The 19,306-nt window shown below is 39.9% G+C and overlaps 1 protein-coding gene across 1 annotated transcript in view; it reads left to right on the forward strand.

The window, feature by feature from the left end:
• slit3 (slit homolog 3 (Drosophila)) overlaps positions 1 to 19,306 on the forward strand; it is a 248,981-nt gene that overhangs the window by 140,848 nt on the left and 88,827 nt on the right. Inside the window, exon 6 of the mRNA XM_062425664.1 lies at positions 7,359 to 7,430. Within this exon, the coding sequence (XP_062281648.1) occupies positions 7,359 to 7,430 (72 nt within the window). The remainder of the gene's footprint in view (positions 1 to 7,358; positions 7,431 to 19,306) is intronic.

Below are 19,306 nucleotides of genomic sequence, written 5' to 3' on the forward strand. Positions count from 1 at the left end.
CCTCAGTGCCTACACAGACACGCTTTTTTATCTTCTGTAGCCATCACGTCCTCATATTGTACCTTGTTTTCCATCTGCCTGCCTTCTCTTTCTTACCCACTTTTTTTGTGATAAAATTTAATTCATTTTTCCCACTGGGTCCACCCATGCTCAACATCTACACACTCAAAGTACCTTTAGGTGCTTTAGCAGAATGTGTTCAGAAAATGTAATATGTAATTTCTCCAAACAATACAACTGTACAATAAAACCCACCCCTTCCAGGGCTTTACTTCTTTACCTTCCTCCTTCCTGTCATCCTCTCCTTTCACTTCTCCCTCATAAAACGCCTGCACGCTTCACGCTTCCTTACCCACAATGCAGTGCAGGATGGCCGTTTGTATGAATTATGACTACAGCGCCTTAGAGAGAGGTGAGAACATTGTGTCGGCTGCGTGCACATGCACACACACGAGTTTCTGTCTCTGTCACTGCAGATGTTTGCCTTCAGTTATTTACCACATTTCCAACAACCGACAACTAAAACCGGACATATTTTTAGCAAGAGTGCGTGTGATATATACTATGTAAATATACAAAAAAGATTGATAATGGGCATCATTTTGAGGGCGGGACATCTTTGAATGAAAGTGACACCAGGAGTAATAACTTGCACACACTTCGACATGTAATTTCTTGCCACACCAGACATACTTTGCCTTGCAACAATTTGCAAGGAGTGGTGGCTCCCTTAAATATTTTACCTAGATTCCCATTTATTCTTTGCACTTTACCTCCTTAAATGGTAGAATGTGATTAATTCAATAAAGGTAGTAACCAACTGAGATTCTAGTTTGAAGCTACAGTAGAAAGACACTTCTCTGTTTTCCAAATAGACCTTCAAAGTAGATTATGCAGTTTTTCAGAGTTGCCTTTACCGGACCTGAACTTTTACCATTAGACAAATGTTTCCATCTCTTTTCACCATTTATTTTCCCTGCGAACAGAATTATAAAAAAAAACACAAATCCACTCATGTAAAGCAAGTGTACATTCAGCTTTCTTAATTTGATACAGCAGTATTTGCAAAAATTACTGAGCTGGAAAGCCTCTTGCTGTCCTTGACTGCATGTACCAATCTCAGTCTGGAACATAGTCAACAGAGGTGGACTTATAATTATGTGGAAAACATGACATGAGTTCCTGTAACCTTGAACATCACTAAAAGCAGACCCATCATTTGCAAGACAATACCCACCCTGTATTGTACAAATACTCATTTACTGCATTAAGGCTACATGCAGTGCTGTCCATCCAGCCTGCATTAATCAGACCAAGGCTTTTCGTTTTAATTCCTGCTTGTTTTGCTGCATTTCTCCTACCTTTCCTTCTGTAACTTCTTTGTATTTCCCCATCATTCACCTCCTCCTCCTTTTATTTGAATCATTTTACCAGTTCTGCTGACTCCTCTCTTGCTCTGTCTTTTATCTGCCCCATACTCATTCCACTCTTTCCTTCAGTCTTTCCTTTCAACCCATTTAATCTAGTGGCTTTTTAGTTTGCTCATCTGCTCATTTTTCTTGGCAGGTTTCTAAACTTGTGCTCAGACTGTAAAGACAAGTAACATGATTGTTTCTCTTGATAGACAAAAAATGACAGAAAGTAGGCAATGGTGGGGAGATCTCAGTGATGTGAATTAGACATATGAACAGACACAATGTTTGTGCAAAGTTTTGGTCACCAAATGATTTTTAGCTGTAATATTTCATTTGAGTTTAGCTCCTGTCAGTCAGGTAGTTCCTAACAATAGTGAAAATGTAAGATGGATGATTATGTTCTTAGCAGAGGAAAAATGTTCCACATCAGACATTTATAAATATGGTCCATGAGAAATTTTCAGCAATATGTCAGCAATATATAATAATGTAATGCAAACGTTTTGTAGCATTACATTTGATTTGTTGTAAGTTGCATGTTACATCAGTTTATTGCTGCTGTATTGAGCATAAAAACCTGAACGAGGCTTTCAAGAGTTTTTGAAAGTTGTTGCTTCTGTTGCCATTCACCTCACAATGGCCACATTTTTACTGAAACAAACAGTGATCAATTGATGCCTTGTAGTAATAAAAAGAGCCACAGCACATCACTTTTTATTCAAAGTGGTCCCAGTATGTTTTCATTACTATTCATTGTTTGTATTTATTTATCAACAAAAAATTCTGATTCAGGAAAATGAGAAACATTCTTTGTAATTTCCAGTTGAACATTTGATGAATCATTATTTGTTGAGCAGTATTTATTATGCATTGGATGGAAAACTCAGCTGGTGTATTTTTCTTCCTTCCTCTGTCCTTTCATTAATTGCCCAGTCAGTAGTGGTTGCTCACTGATAGATTCACGTAGCAGCAGGGCTGCTGTGTGCGTGTGTGTGTGTGTGTGCGTGTGTGCATGTGTGTGTGTCTGTGTGTGCGTGTGTCTCCCCATAGCTCCAGATGGTAGCAGGGGGAAGGATTGAATCAGTCTGCCAATCGGGCTTATGATAGACATGATTAAACACACTAACTAATTATATGGAAGGAAATTAAATTTTGGACCCCCATTCTATCCCGTGTAACAAACATCTGTAACCCGAACACATAAAAACACACACACACACACACACACACACACTCACACAAGGACTATGAATGCAACACAATGACACACATATAGAGAACGCACACAGACACACCAAGTACAGTTCCATCCCAGACTGATACCAATCATGTCACTGCTAATCAGGGTGCTTGGTGAACAAAGCTGTCAGAGGAATCCAATCAGATCACAGATGATGGAATCGTTTACTGTGGATGAGGGTGGGAGATGAAGTACATGGTCCCCAATATTAATCCACCAGTTATTCTCAATTCTGGAAAAGTTACAAATGTGTTGTTCCTGAAGAATGGTGATAACATGTTGTGAAAAAAATATGAAAACACAATCCTGTAAAATTTCAGTTGAAGACAATTCACTACTCTTCTGACATTCCTCATCAGCTCTACTGAGTGCTGTAAGTCCTTTGACCTCTGGGGTGTTTCACAGATGACATGAAATACGATAAGAGACATTACAGTCATATGAATGGAGGTGTGCAGGATTTAAAGTGGGTCTCTTTTTGCATAGACTTTTTGCCGGTTGAAATGATTAGCCAATCAATCAATCGATGGGCAGAACAAAAATGGTCTATTTTTTTTTTTTTTCTTCAGTGAATTTTCAAGGAAAAAAGGGTACCTTATTCCAGCGTTTCAATTGTGAGGATTTTGTTATTCATATTAAATTGTATATCTAAAGGTTTTGGATATTTGGTTGTAAAATATAATGGTATCATATTGGGTGTTGGAAATTGTAATGGCCATTTTTAACAGTTTTCTGACATTTTGTAGGCCTAGTTATTAATTGATGATCACAAAATTAATCAGAAATGAGTAACTGTTAATAGCAAAACAATTGTCAGGCAAGTTACCAAACAAAAATGATTCATATGAGCATTTTCTGATCTGCCAGCTATATTGTTAAGGTTTGGTTTAGTTAAGGCAACTAAAGATACTTGATTAGAGTTAGCAGAATATGATGGTATTATTCATGGCATAGAAAAACGATGTTATTTGCTGGAAGATGACAGGATGTGAACCACAGTCTCCATTTTATAAGACATGTACACCCAATAAGTCACCCTGACTTCTCTCCTAAGTGATTTTGGGGTACTATACAAACATCCCACTCTTTATACTTTTACCACTAGAGAGGAAAGTTAATTTATCCAATGCCACAAGAGATCACATGTCAGGAATGTGCAAACACAGGTCGTTTTAAGTATTGAACTGACGCTGTCACACTGTGGGGAGGACACTTTCACAGCTGTCTCAGTGGATTAATGAATTGGCACAGAGTGTAACAGAATGGCACAACTCCATCTGTATAATTAATATTACTTGTTACAGGAAAAGAGCAGTACTGAAAATAAAACGGCTTTAATAAGCACAGTGAACTTTCGCAGTGCCATGTACTCCATATGGCTGATCAGGCTTTGTGCCAGTTTGCATGCAAAAACAAACAAACATGCCTTTTAATTACATAAAAGACAAACATGGCATAGCCATATGTTTGTATGATCCCCAGACTCACTATATTTAAGAGTCCAGTCATTTAACAGATGCTCACACCCACAGCTTACTTACAAGTATTCAAAAAGAAAAACAAATCCCAGACTGAAAACATGGCTTGAACAAAAGCACTCACACCTATCAGCCTATTCTTTTATTCTGCTATATAACAGAACACTTGTTTAGTGCTCCACATTAATGATCTTACAGGTCTTTACAAATCATGCTCAATTAATCAAGTGCGCATGACAAGGCGGTAAACAACTTATCTCTAAATCACCTCTAAAATATAATTGCATTGCATCAAAGCAGATCAAAACATCTCATTAGTCTTTGGAAGCCTTTGGAGGGCCGAAAATAATTATGCTGCAAGCCAAACCTGGCATTTGGGCACAGAGTTGTTTGATATTTACTGTCTTGAGTCCAAACTGAATTTGTGCCAACCATTAACCACCAGCAGCTGGTCAATATCAGGTAGGAATACATGAAAAATGAAAAGAATGAAAAATGTGCTTTGCTGTCCTGTGCAGTGAATTGCTTTTTATGACCCTGTTGTGTGCGTCATTGCTGCCTCCAACACAGAAAACATTTGAAAAAGATGAGAGTATATAGATCAAATGAAGACAATTGCAATGGCTTTGTATGGTAGCTTTTCCTTGTTTTATCTGTGTGTGACTTTTGCAGTTTGACTTGCAAACTCTTGCATTAGTGTTGATCAAACTAGAAACCAGTTCAAAAAAGATAAAATAATTGAGCTCAAAGTAAGCACTCAATTTTAATTTCTGTTCCTCACATTTATTGTGTCACCACAGTATCACCTTATTTGGACCAGCAGCTTCATGGAATGCAGCTACATACAGTACTGAGGTACACTTGGTGTATTTTAGTGAATACTCTTTTCAAAGTCCTCTTGCGCCCTCACACTAACATGGACATATAAGAACAGACCTAAACTGTGTTGCTCCCAAAGCCCTGATGTGATTTATGTTGTCCTACAGAGAAAACTCAGCTCCTGTTTTGAAAACCACCATCCTCAGGGTTAAAACTCACATGACTAATATAACAGGTGCTGCAGTGCCGAGCAAACACAGAAGCTATGTAGAGAAGAAAAAAAAGGAGGTTTAAAGGGGTTGATAAAAGAAAACAGGGTGAAGAAATGGATTAGTGATGGATAGATGCAGTGAGAGAAGAGAAAAGGTGAAGGGGATTCAGAGATGAGAGGAGACGAGAGGGGACTAGAGGGAGAAAAAAATGGATTATGAATGGAGAGTGGGAGAGAACAGAAGACGGATGCTTGGAAACAAGGGGAGAAAAGAGAAGAGGGGAGGATAGAAGTCAAAGAAAAAAAGGATTACAGATGGATGAGATGGGGAAGGGGACAAGGAGGAGAAGGTTAAGGTGGAGTGATAAGCTTTTATCTCCTAGTGTCTGGAGAGCAGACAGTAACTACCCATGCCGCATGTGTGTGTGTGTGTGTGTGTGTGTGTGTGTGTGTGTGTGTGTGTGTGTGTGTGTGTGTGTGTGTGTGTGTGTGTGTGTGTGTGTGTGTGTGTGTGTGTGTGTGTGTGTCCACGAGGGCATTATGGTTTTTGGATCACTATGATCTTTTGTCCACCTCTAACTGTGTTTCTCTAAGTGTGTGTGTGTCTAAATGTGTCTCCACTTTTGTTGGGTTACTTCTTTTCTGTCATATCTGTGTGTGTGTGTGTGTGTGTGTGTGTGTGTGTGTGTGTGTGTGTGTGTGTGTGTGTGTGCGTGTGTGTGTGCGCGTGCGTGCGAGTGTGTGCGTGCGAGTGTGTGTGTGTGCATGCGTGAGTGTGTGTGTGTGTGCGTGTGTGTGTGTGTGTGCATGTGTGTGTGTGTGCATGCGTGTGTGTGTGTGTGTGTGTGTGTGTGTGTGCGCGTGTGTGTGTGCGCGTGCGTGCGAGTGTGTGCGTGCGTGCGTGTGTGTGTGTGTGTGTATGTGTGTTTGTCCACCTGTCTGCCTGAGTGTCTGTATAACAGGCTAAATGTCACTCATCATTCCCGGGTAAGTTAAAAAAAAGAAGAAAGAGAAAAACAAGGAGATACTTCTAAATGTCTGCCCTTTGTATCCCTCCATCTGCAATCCATCCATCTGCTCCTCCGCAGAAGAAGAAGAGAAGGGGGAGGAGAGATGGAGGAATGGATGGATGGGAAGGAGGGAGGGAGGGAGGGAAGGAGGAGTGGATGTTTTCAGGGTTGTTGGGTTCATGGATGGAGGGATGGAGGGATGAATGGCGGCAGAGAGGGGGGTAGAATACCTAGAGCCGAGCAAATTAAAGTAAAAGCAAAGGATGGATGACGGTGGGGCACTGGGTGCATCTGGGAGTCCGGCGAACGAGCGTCAAACAAGCCAGGGAGGAGGGGGGAGGGTGATAGAGGAAGAGTAGGGTGGGTAAAAGAGAGAGAGGAAGGAAGGAGGAAGAACGGGAAAGAGAGGCAGAGTCGTGACTGTAGGTTGATTTACGGAGGCTTTCCTTTTAATGAAATTGTTTCAGTGACAGAGCCGGTAAAAGGCCCTTAATGGATTGGCTGGCCTAATGTAATGAAATTACTCCCTCTTTCACTACAGAGAGAAGGGAAAAAAAGAATAAAAGAGGACATGGGGAGGAGGATAGGAGAGGAGGGGTGGGAGGGGAGAAAATGCAATTAATATTTACAGAACAGACAAGCAGGGTGGGCTTTAGTAGCTACGGCTTGCTCGCTCTCTTCTACACTGTGTCTACCTCTCTCATCTCCCTCTCTCCTGGTGGCCAGTGTATGCTGGGCGTGCGACAAGGGAGGGAGTTGATAGGCTGACGCCAGGCAGGCCACTTCAGCGCACCGGTCTCCTCTCGCGTTCTCTTTTTCCTCTCCTCCCCTCCTCAGGGCTGGCCATATCAGCACTGAGGTGAGAGACTTAACCTTAGCTTGTGCGCTATCGTCTGGACTGGGCATCCCTAGAGTGTGCGTGTGCCTGTACGGGAGTGTGTGTGTGGGAGAGAGTTTGTGCTGGTGTCTCCTACCTGCTACTTTAAGCCCACCACTGGGGTATCACCTCACAAACACCCCCACATGCACACATCCTCATTCACGCAACCAGTCTTTTTGTTAATCCCTCCCACAGCTGAGCAGACCTTGCAGACTTGCGTTTGACTCTCTCCCATCTCTCTCTCATCTGTGTGTGTATGTGTGTGTGTATTTGTCTGCGTGTGTGTGTTTGTATGCATGGTGCAGGCAACTGGACAGCAACCACATCAGCTGCATCGAAGATGGAGCTTTCCGAGCGCTGCGCGATCTGGAGATTCTGTAAGTAGAGAAAAACCCCGGTCCTCTCACTCTGGCTTCTTCTCTCTCCTCCTCCTCCTCTTCCACCTCCTCTCATCCCTTCTTTGCCACTCTTCCCCTGTTCCTGTGTTGTCTGAGAAGCAGACATCTGTCCTGCACTCTCCTCCTCTCGCTATCAGCTTTGTTTTGTTTTTTTCTGTTTCTTTGTGCTTTCATGCTTCTTTTTTTTCTCTTGTGTAAAAAATTCCTCTCCTCTCTTCTGCTCTCCTCTTCTCCTTGCCTGTCATCCCTCGTTCTTTCTCCTTCATTTACTTTCCAAGCTCATCTTTTTATTCCTCCTGATATGCATTTGATGTGTGTCCTGAATATAAGAAAAGCTTTGACTTCGAGATGCTTTCGTTAACAAAATGTAGTTTCTTTACATGTTTCGATGTGTGAATTATTCGTAGCAATATCTTCGTGTAAGTCTGTGAGTGCTGAGGTGCATGTCTAAATACTTTTGCACATTGCTTGTAAGAATAAAGTGTAGCATACCTGTTCATTCAGCAGCAAATGTATCGCCCTTGACATACAATACACTGATACACAAGCGCAAACAGTGTCTCTGCCACCTGCTGTGGTTTGTGCCTTCCCTGCATTATGTGCGTTAGTGCATGTGGGTGATTCCCTCTCCGTATGGGAATATGTTAATGGTTTTGCGTGTTTGCTTCCAGCTGTGTATGTGATTGTGTGTGTGTGTGTGTGTGTGTGTGTTTGTTTGTGTGTGTACAAGTTTTTGCATCTTATCCGTCCACATTTTTAGAGCTGCTCATTTGTCACTATGCTCAGAGGAGTGACTGGCAACTGTGCAGTGCCAGGTTGTGTTGGGAAAATGGTGTACTCTCTCCACAGTTAGTGTGTACGAGCACAAATATGTTCACACACTGTATGTGTCCTTTAGCTGCATTTGCTTTATTTCAACAACTGCACTGATTTGGTGCTAAAGTGTATGAAGGTTAAAGGGTCAGGTCTTAATATTGTGAAAAACATTCCTGGAAAAAAGTCAAATGATATTTTGGTTTATTTGCCTGCAGGGTTGTTGGCAATGCACTCATACTCTTCTATATGAAGCTGAGAGGTGAAAAGATTAGTGGGATTATTACTGAATGTGCGTATCATATTACAAATAAGGCAGAGACAAAGGGAAAGAGGAAGGACATAGACAAAGAAAGACACAGCCAGAATAAAGGATAAGAAGCAATGGCAGCAGAGGATGGACAGGGTGACAAGGGGAAAAAAGAAAGCAGGAGAATAATAGAAGGCTGATAGCACTGTCCCAAAATCATCTGTCTGCCCCAATAGTGAAAGGCTAAATACTAGTTGATCATTACAAGGTCCTTAGAAAGAAACCAGGAATAACAGCCTTAAAGTGTCTGTGAATTTGTGACATTTTGATGATTCTTATGGTTTTAAGCACATCCTGACAATAATCAGATTTTTTTTCTTCTTTGGTTAAGCAGCCCAAATGAAGAACAGGATTGTAATTGGTTGATTATGGAGGAAATGTCTCATTATCACATAAAGATATCCTGTACCAAGCAACATTATGGGATTCAGACCATTAAAACCAGTCATCAATGCACATAATTTGTACTCAGGACAAACCAGAGCTACACTTAAAAAAATATTTGTAACACCAAACTGAGTATGTGTGCTGTTCTACCAGTTTTTCCTGGTAAATGGGAAAAAAATACTTCACTGAACAAATGAATGCCACTTCGAATTCTAAATGATAATTTATAATCATGTGCAGTTTCTTAAAAAAAAAGTCTTGTTTGAAAGTGTGATAGGATTATGATTAAGGTTAAAAACAGTGACCAGTATTGAATAGACCCTGGGTATTTGTAAGGTATCAGTGCAATGAGATTCCCAACAGTATCAGACCCATCTTATCCTGCTGTTGTACTGTGATTGTTCTCAGTGCAGTCTGGTGCCGCCTAATGTGTTCACATGAATGATTAAAGAGGGCTGAGGATACAGTGGAAATGGTTCGATATATGGCAGATTACACTGTAAACTACATTCAGTTGTAATAACATGCGCTCATAGCTCATATAAGTGATGCAATACATGCACAAGTTTGTGTTTTGTCCTCTTTTGCATTATATCCGCTTAGATTTACTTGAAATGCTTTAGGAAATAGTTGATTTCACCTTTCTTTTGTTCTGATTCTTTTATTGCTACACTTTATTTCCTTTTAGCAAAGTTAGCTTTTTTTGATTCCCCTGCCTCACTTTTTGCTTAGCGCACAATGGAAGTGATGGGGGCAGATAGAGGGGGATCGGCAGCGCGAGATACAACATATTAGCAATTCATAAGACTCCGACAGCTGAGTGCTTGGCAGGATTTACAATTCACTGTAAATACGCAGCCGTTCCCATTCACAGCAGACAGCATGACAGCAAACAGTATATTCACTGAATGTGACGTTTTAATAAAGGCAGGTGTGTGTGTGTGTGTGTGTGTGTGTGTGTGTGTGTGTGTGTGTGTGTGTGTGTGTGTGTGTGTGTGTGTGTGTGTGTGTGTGTGTGTGTGTGACGTGTGTGTAACGTGTGTTTGTGCACATGTGCAAAGGGCATGAATGACAGTAAGCAATTCTGCCGCTGGACTGATCTTCATTTCAAGAATCTTAACACTCACACAGCTGTATGCGTATTCACACATATGCCTACACACACAGACATGCACACACACACACACACACACAAAGACACAACCCCATCTGTTCAGCTCTTGGGGTTGATTTCGTGACCGTTGTACAAAATGGGATGATAGAGATAACAGTGATTGGAGGTCATGTGTCTGCACCATCAGGTAGGTGTGTGTGTGTGTGTGTGTGTGTGTGTGTGTGTGTGTGTGTGTGTGTGTGTGTGAGGACCTGAGTACACAAATGTGAACGTCTGTGTGTGTATGTGTGTGTGTGTGTGTGTGTGTGTGTGTGTGTGTGTGTGTGTGTGTGTGTGTGTGTGTGTGTGTGTGTGTGTGTGTGTGTGTGTGAGTGTGCGTGAGTGTGCTCCATCATTGGGAGGACAATTTTATGTTTCAGACCTTTATAGTGAGGAGAATTTTGGAAAATGAGGGCATTTTGGCTTGCTGTCACCTCAAAAGACTTGGTTTTAGAATTAAGGTTTAGATTACAGTTTTTTTATGATCGCTTAATACGATTTTGAAAGCAGGCCTCATTTTGTCAAAACACTGCACACAATTCACTGTACAATAATTTATAAAAACCCAATTTTGTTCTATCTAAAACATTTTTAACAATTCCACTATTCTGTTGATACAGTCCAGGTTTGATTTTATTTCATAGATATTGGGAGAGAAATGACTAGTACTGCACACTGATGAAAGAAATTAAGAAATAATTTAAAATAAAACCCTAAGTGCAATTTATTTGCCTACTTGGATCTGGCTATAGCACTTCATGCACATCACAGGCTATGTCGTCTCTCATGAGACATTGAGGGAAGAAATGTCTTGAGTGGCGAATCCATCCTTGCACAGACCCTGCATCAATTTGGTTGCAGTTCTCCTCTTTGGCTTGAATGAGGGGTAGCCTGACCAAGATCTGGAGATTGCAAACCTTCCAATGCCTTGCTGAAAAAAACCTAAACTGGGGTTTAGGAAGGGTGAATATGGTGAGAGGTATTGGAGTATAGATTGTGGGTGCTGATGAAGTATTATCCTGCTCTGCATCTTGCATGTATTTGGTCTTATGCTGTGACGATGTTGTGTAGTCTGTCTAAAAATGTGAGTATGTGGGCCATGTTGTAAGAATCTATGCTGGTATGGCGGTGGTGGACCCCATTCTGCATGATTGCAGCATTCATTGTGATGTGACCACCACGTTGGCCTCGAAGACTCAAAATAATTTTGTGGCCAATGAGGTTTCCCCATCTTCTTCTTACTTTTGGCAAGTTAAACCCAGCCTCATCTAGGAAGATAAATTCATGCGGGATTTCGTCAGCATCCATTTGCAAAACTCCCTGAAAAAGACAACATTATGTGGTTCAATATAGGCCTACTATAAATTTGCATGTAAAAAGCTTCTGTGTGCAGTGCACAGTACTGAAGTGTACATTACCTACCTTACTCTCTCTAGAATGTCATTCAAATGGCACTGAGTAGAGTTGTTGCATCTGTATGTGATGTTTTTTTAAGGATATACCCCAGTGTTGAGACCGGATGGACATTCATGAAAAGTGTGCGGCCATTGGGGGTGCTTGTTTGAATTTATCTGAGGTGAATTGACTATAGACCAATCAAAATGCATGTAAGATGTCACAGGAAAGTGTACAATGCATTAATTCAAACATGGAATGTAGTGAATGGGAACCAAAAAGTAGTGATGTAGTGCACAAAGTGGACTACGTTGTACTGATTTGACTGTAGACAGCAGAGAAACGTTGTTTTTCACCTATGCTCTTGTCGAAATCACTATCGAATCACTGTCACACCATATCTGCTAAGGTTAGGCTGAACTGTCTTTTCAATGTCAACCCATAATTTACAAAACCAATGTTGCTCAAATCTCATCTGATAAATATAGTCCTTATCTTTTGTGTCCACATCCTCCTCCAGGTCTTCCTCTACCACTTCCTCTTCCTTCATGGGCCCATTTATCGATGAATCGTGTCAAACATTTGCTCGGTCATTGCTTCTCACCTGTGACAGTTTACTGCTTTCCTCTGTTTTATATCATCACATTTTGAATATATTAGATGATTAATTAATTAATTGAAAGAAATATCAACGTAAACCAACAGCTGTCAGTTGTTGGGTTAGGGTAACACTAGGGTCTTTGGGATGTATGATGTCAATGTGGGTCTTCACAAGTATAGAGGTCCAAATTTATGTGTTTGTGACATTTTGATATTTTAGAGTAACTGTGATCGTGAGATTGAAAACGCAAAAGTACTACAGACCGTATTGGCTTGCAGGCAAATAGATGCATGCATGTTGTGTGTGCGTGTGTTTCAGCCATTTGTGTGTGTGTATGTGTCATGCTAATTGAAAGAAGCACGGTGCTGTGTGTGCCACTAACGAATCTCCAGATTAATTAATCTGGTCATTTTTAATTAGCTGCTGTTTCTTGGTAGACTAGGTTTTATCTGAGCTGCTTAATATGTTTCACAGGAGTCAGCGTCAAGAAGTCAGAGCTGAATATTGGGCCGTCGGACTCATTTTGAAAATGTTAAATGGATTTTAGTTTGTTAGTTTCATTAATCTTATTATAATTGTTTTTGGAAAAAGACGGGAGGGATTGGATTAATTTTTGTTCATGTAATAAAACAACATGTTAAAATTAGAGATAGTGGAAAGAATTGGATTTATAAAAAATATGACACGTCTCATGAAAAATTCAGTAAATTTGCCAATGCGCCTAGCAGTAAAACATTTATCTTTGTTGGACATCTTGATAGCCGTTTATTAGGAATGAATAATACAAAATAGGAATGCAGCTTTAAAATATTTTATTTCTAATTTTTTGGTACTTTGTCTTTGACATTTAGTTCCATACATATTTTACAGCTTTTTTTCCCCTTGTCATCAATATATAATATTCTGCAGCACCTTTGAAAGGTAGAGAGCGTTTACATGTATGTATACATTATAAAACATTACTCTGCAATGTGTAAAATAAAATATATCCAGACATGAACAGTTTACATGAAGTTTGTAGTAAACCCACTCGAGTTCCTGTTAACCTTTATGTCTCCGTTTCACAGAAGAGTTTTGCTTCCCAAAGAAAGAAAGCCGGATATGACCAAAGACACTTTTACATTCACCCTTTCCTTTGATATCCGCTCTCTTTACTCACGTCTTTAGATAGTTTCTTTCTCTCTCGCTTCCTCCTCTCTCCACTGTCTCTTTCATGGCTGCCAGGATGAAAGTGGAGGATCGGTGTTGTAAAAGCAAGGCAGTGCCTGGCTATGATTTATTTAGGCCCGAAAGAACTGCAGTTAGTATCCTTTCCTCTTTCTTTCTTTCTTTTTTTTTTCAGGAGAGGCAAAAGATGAGAGATTTGGGCTGGTGGAGGGGGGTGTTCACAAAATGGAAAAGGGCAGAAGAACAAGGGATTTGGGAAGGAAAAAAGAGTGAGGGAAGGAAGGAGTGTGGTATTGGTGTTGTAAAAGCAGCCAGTTTCCTGGCCATCATTTATTTATCTGCTGTTGGACCTGAGGAGAGAGAGGGAGGGAGAAAGTAGGGGATACAGATGGAGGGATATGAAGGGGCAAAGGGAAATCCAGAGATATAGAGGCAGAGGGAGGTAGAAAATAGAGAGATATGGTTGGAGAAAAGGCAAGAAAAAGAGGTAAGGAAAAAAATGGAGGAGAAAAGACTGAAACAAGATCAGACAAATACAAAGGTAGGACAAGAGTGGACACCAGAGGATAGGATAAAAAAATGTCCATTTGTTGCAGATAAAAAAATTAGACAAGGACAGAAGAAAGGTGTTTAGGACACAAGGGTGTACAAGACATCAGAGAGCGAAAAGGAGATGAAAAACAAGATGAAATAGGAGACAGAAAAGCAGGAAGGAACGCTGATGTGACGTGAGCAGGTAAAAAAAAGAGAACAGTGATAGAAAATAGATTGAGAGGATCAGAGGGAAGAGAGCAGGGAGGCATTAATTATTGATGGAACAAATGTCTGACTGACTGACTCAATTTGGCCCTTTGTTGTTTCCAGACCACCAAGGCTGTCAGATAGACTCAGAACAGCGTTTCTCAAAGTAAAGCAGGAGGCCCTGACGCTTGCTGATCTGTTGGTTTTTCGGGTCCACGAATTCTGTCAATGTTAGTTGAAATGAAAACATGATACCAAAAAACTGCCAAGACCTTCTGCTAGTGTTTAATATGTTTAATAATTCCTACAGTTTAGAATGTGTTCATTATTTTTAATGAATGTGTTTCATATCAGTATTTCTTAGGCCTAATTTTAAACTTATTTGTTTGTGAATTGAGCAGTGGACCAATAAACAGTATAAGGCCTGGGACACATTGCGTGTCAGTGCATATGCACCGCTTACTTTTCGTTTTTTTTGTACATGTTAACAGGTTAGAGCAGCCATACAGCCCACATTAGCCACGCATGCTGCAGTCTGCATGCAGTTTTCAGCAAAAATATACAGTGAAAAGTATTTGTTGATAGTCATATTGACATCATACCAGTTTCAGTTTCTATATCTATAGAATATGACACAGACATGAAAAAAAACATAACATTTCACCATTGTGGGTGAGTCTTAGCCGGGCACACCGGGGCGGGTAGCCTCTATGGCAGGGAACTCCAGCACAGAGAGTCAGTGACACATGGAGCTTCTTTTCTTGATTCCTATTCACTTTCGGTTCAAACCGGGATTCGTGCCTGAGGTTTGTCATTTTCCTTATTTGTTTTCAGTTTCCCTCCTGACAGTTAGTTTGGAGGTTTGTTTGTAAGGGTGTTTTCGGCTTGTTTGGGAAACTTGGTGTCGTCTGGAGGGATTTTCTTTTCTTGAAATGGTGACAGGGGCTTTTTAACTGGCAGAATAATCAATATAATCAAATGTTTTTTTTATTAAATGTCCTTAGTAGCCCCAACCAGACCCCACCATGCCACTTTCACCACACATATTATTTATTTTTCACAACAGACTCAACCTTTTTCTGTTAAAGCTATATATAAATTAAATGTATAAAGCAACAATGTGAAAAATTCCATTATGATGGCCATTATCAAAATGTGTGTAAAAATATAGGGCTGGCAGTAGCAGCACTGCAGCAGTAACACTGTCTGTGTGAACACCACTCACATGTGAGTGCAATTCAGAGATGTACACACATTGCTCAGGTAGAAGTAGGCTGTGTGTGCCAGGTATAATTGCCAGAATGGCAAAATAGTTTATTTGATGAACACCTTTGCAACAGCATCGAAAGGTTAACCTTAATAGGTAAAACAGTCATCTGTTAGTTTCAAAGTCACTTGATGGTTCTCTGAATTTAGGCCTGTATACAACCTCCACTTTTTTCTGTTGGCTTTGAGTCTAACTTGACCTCTGCTGTAGGCCATACCTCCTCCTTTCTTAATATCCGTCCAGTCATTTTCCACTGGCTGGTAATGAAAATAAAGTCCAATGTTGCCATGGTGAAAAATTAGAGAAGGAAATTAGCATACCCTGATGATTTTAGGTGAGCTCTCTGCCTAAAGATTAGAGTAGTGAGATTGTGGCTGGGAAGTTGCCAGTCAATTTCTGAAATTAAGTTTTTGGCTTGCCTATTAGCAAACCCTGCCAGGAACATTTTTCGTGACCAAAATAATTAAATTACATTTTTCACTAAAACATATTAGTCCATTACCCCTAGGAGGTTTCACATTTTCATAGTACAACTTTGTCTAGAGGCAAGGAAAGGCAGCTAGTCTGATGTTTTTTTTTATGCAGAAACAGTATGTTGGTTTGAACTCTTTGGCTCACAATCAGAGCGTGCACAATGCACCACAGGGATAAAACCTTACAGAACAGGCAAAGACCAATGACTTTATAACACAGAGGTGTTCAAATGTTACTCTTTGAAAAATCAGTTAGTGGGTAGTCACCATATATATTCATAGATGAACAAATGTAGCAGACATACATTTAGTGTTAAAGCCACATACTTGGTAGATAAATAAATAAACACCCTCACATCTCTTGACATCAAGCAATGCCTTTAGCAGGGCTTCAGATCTGCAACTGTTCTGGGAAATCCAGCTGAGTGGTGTGAAAGACCAGTATCCAGTATCCCTAGAAATAACATCCATATTGGCACATTCAGCAGTGCACAAAGTAGTTTTTTCCTTTATGAAGAGAAAGTAAGGGTGTGGGGTTCGACTGGATGGGCTTGGAGCATGCCTGACTTTCAGTTCAGAGTTGCATTCATTCACAAAACCTGCAATTTAGCACAAGAAAAGTTGTGTTCTTTCTAGCTTCTTCACTAATGGCAATTATTCCAACCCTGATGACCCTGACAATTCTGCAAGATCCCAGATGAAATTCAACTTGTTTTTTGTTTTTAACAGCCAATGTCAATGTTTTGAAAGTTCTTACTTTCTACAATAACTGCACATGCCAAATAATGAAAAATCAGGTCAAATAAACTATGGGTAACTAAAGTTAAAGCAAAAGCCAGCATTAAATAAAACAAAACTGAAACAATATGAAAGCTGACATCTCTTGTACAGCAAACAAATCCTAGCAATAAATCAAGCCTCTAAACTCAGTATTATTCTTTGTTTTACCAGATGAGTCAATTCATTGATATTCCTCTGCTTGTGCTCTGTGATACACTGCCAGGAATTAGTAAAATTGATCACGTTATATGAAAACAGCGATCGATTCAAAAGTGTCCACAGTGGCCTAGTGGTGGGACTGAAGTGCCAAAACAAGTGTTCTTTTAAAGATCAAAAACACCCTGACACTGTCCCTTTGTTATCTACAAACACTGAAACAGACCCACATTTGACTCATTATTCTTTCACTTGAAATCACGAAAGTTGAGGGTGCTTTATCATATTTGTCATTAAACACCTATCAGAATCAATTAGAGCGCACAATATTTCCAAACAAGTGATTTTCCTAATGGCGAGTGCAACTGATGCATGACAGTGAGCCACGCAGTGTTCATTGTTTAACAAAATGATTCATCTTAATTACCTGACAGTCCTTTTCATCTCAATAAAAGCTTTTGAAGGCTTCACTTTGGTACTGGTAAAGTTTATAGGAGTATTTTGCAATCGGGGACTGGAGTTCATCTGCTGATTGTTGAAAATGACAAATACGGTCTTTGAGTATTCATCACAAAGATCAAACCCTGCCCAAAGCAGCATGTCCTGAAAGCTTACAGCTAATAAACATATTAAGTGGATTTATTAGAGGATTGCCAATTGATGCATTACTGGAAATGTGTTTTGATTAATAAATACAACAAATACAAGGCGATTATATTTCCATCTCACGTTTTAAGTATTAAATACTGCCACAAACACATCGAGTGAAACTAGAACATGGCTTTCCTTCAATGCGTGACTGAGAATAGTACCATGACCATTAAACTCAACAACCCTACAGTCGCCTCTCCTCCTAATACTTTGATTCCACCTTTTTGTTTGAAAGCCTTTGATTGTCAAAGCTGTATGTGCTCAACTTGTAAGGCCAATAAACACAGCAAAAGTGGAAATGTAATTATGTGATAAACACAGTCTTTATATTTGGCAGAGGAGTTGCTCGATCCACTTTGTCGGTTTGATTCTCAAGAATTCCTCGTCTTTGCAATCACGTCAGAGCAGATGGTAGGCATTCCTCCTGTAGCTGCTAATGACTGTGTGTGCCAGCGTGTGTGTGTGTGTGTGTGTTTTTACTCTGTAAGAGCTAATTTAGTGTTGAGTGCCAGCGTTGAATGCAGGCCAGCCTTACTCGACTGTACCCAGAAGTCTTTCCATATATATTTGTGTTAATTTGTATCAATGAAGAATGCAGAGTAGCAGAAAAAAAAAAAAAGTATCCCCAAAATGTAAAGTTAGAATTTCCTTTACTGTATTCATGTACCACCATGAAGATAAATTAAACGTTAAGATTCCAATTATGTCCACAGTAGTTAGAAATTGTAACTGTAAAGGTTATATTTTAGATAATTTTTTCTCCGCTCAGTTGTATTCATCTGCAGTAGGGCACAATTTGCAGATACATGCATTCACAAGGGCAAACCAATCATTGCTAATGTCCTGCAATTTTGCAATCAATAATATAAAATCTATTTTAAAACACTTACCAAATAGCTAATGCCTGATTTGGAATTCCACTGTGTTTTAGCAAGTGTGTCCACGTGTCTTTGAATGAGTTAATCCAGTTAGTGAGTGTGTCTGCCAGGCCACAACAGAATAAATGATGGGTCCCTGTGTGATGATGAATGGTAATTTAGATTTAACATAACTGGACTAACGAGCGCGCTAATGACTCCAAAGCTAGCCTGGACAGCTCTCACTCGATGGGCTCATGCCTTGCATCCCAATGAGCTTAGGAAAGGGCAACCACATACACACATACATACACACAGACACACAGAGAAAAAACACATTCAAGTGTTTTAATAAATGCATGCATACACAATTATAAATTCACAAATGGTTCTGGCAGGGATGTACACACGTACACAGACGTACACACACACACATCCAACGGACAGGAAGGGTTTGTGTCTATTTGTGTGCGGCTTTGTGTGTGGGTGGTGTGTGTACATGTGTGTATGCCTCTGAGGACTCCATGAGTAGTGGAGAGCAGCGATGTCAGGCTAATATGAAGCTGATTAATTAATAATTATTCATAGGCCAATTTTCAACCAGTTGAATTAGATGTGGTTTCATTCACTGATCTTTCGACACAAGGGTTTTTTTTTGGGGGGAGGAGTTTCTTCATTTTTTTTTTTTTTCTTTGCTGATAACAAAGATGAATGAAAATGGATAAGTACCTGATCATTTTCAGATATAAGTAGAATTAATCAATTTCACTTTTTAAAAAGTCTGAAAATATAAATAGGGTAGGATTTCAGTAAATTGTTTATTGCAAAGCTAGTCTCTGTCACAATTTCGAATTTCACTTCTTTTCCAAGTTCAATCAAATGTTAGAATTAAGAAAATCTCCGTTAACTGTTTAATCGGCTAGTTTCATGCACAAAAGCTTCATCCACCGACGTCAGTTCTTCATCATGCTTTCTTGCAGCTTTATTAAATGACATGTTCAAAAATGGGATGTGAGTCTATGATAGTTTCTTTATATTACCATCATAGATTTCTGAAGCCATTCATGGCATTCATTTGTGTGCAGGCTCGATGCATTCGATACC

Source organism: Scomber scombrus, chromosome 9 (assembly GCF_963691925.1).
Source record: "Scomber scombrus chromosome 9, fScoSco1.1, whole genome shotgun sequence".
Lineage (NCBI taxonomy): Eukaryota > Metazoa > Chordata > Actinopteri > Scombriformes > Scombridae > Scomber > Scomber scombrus.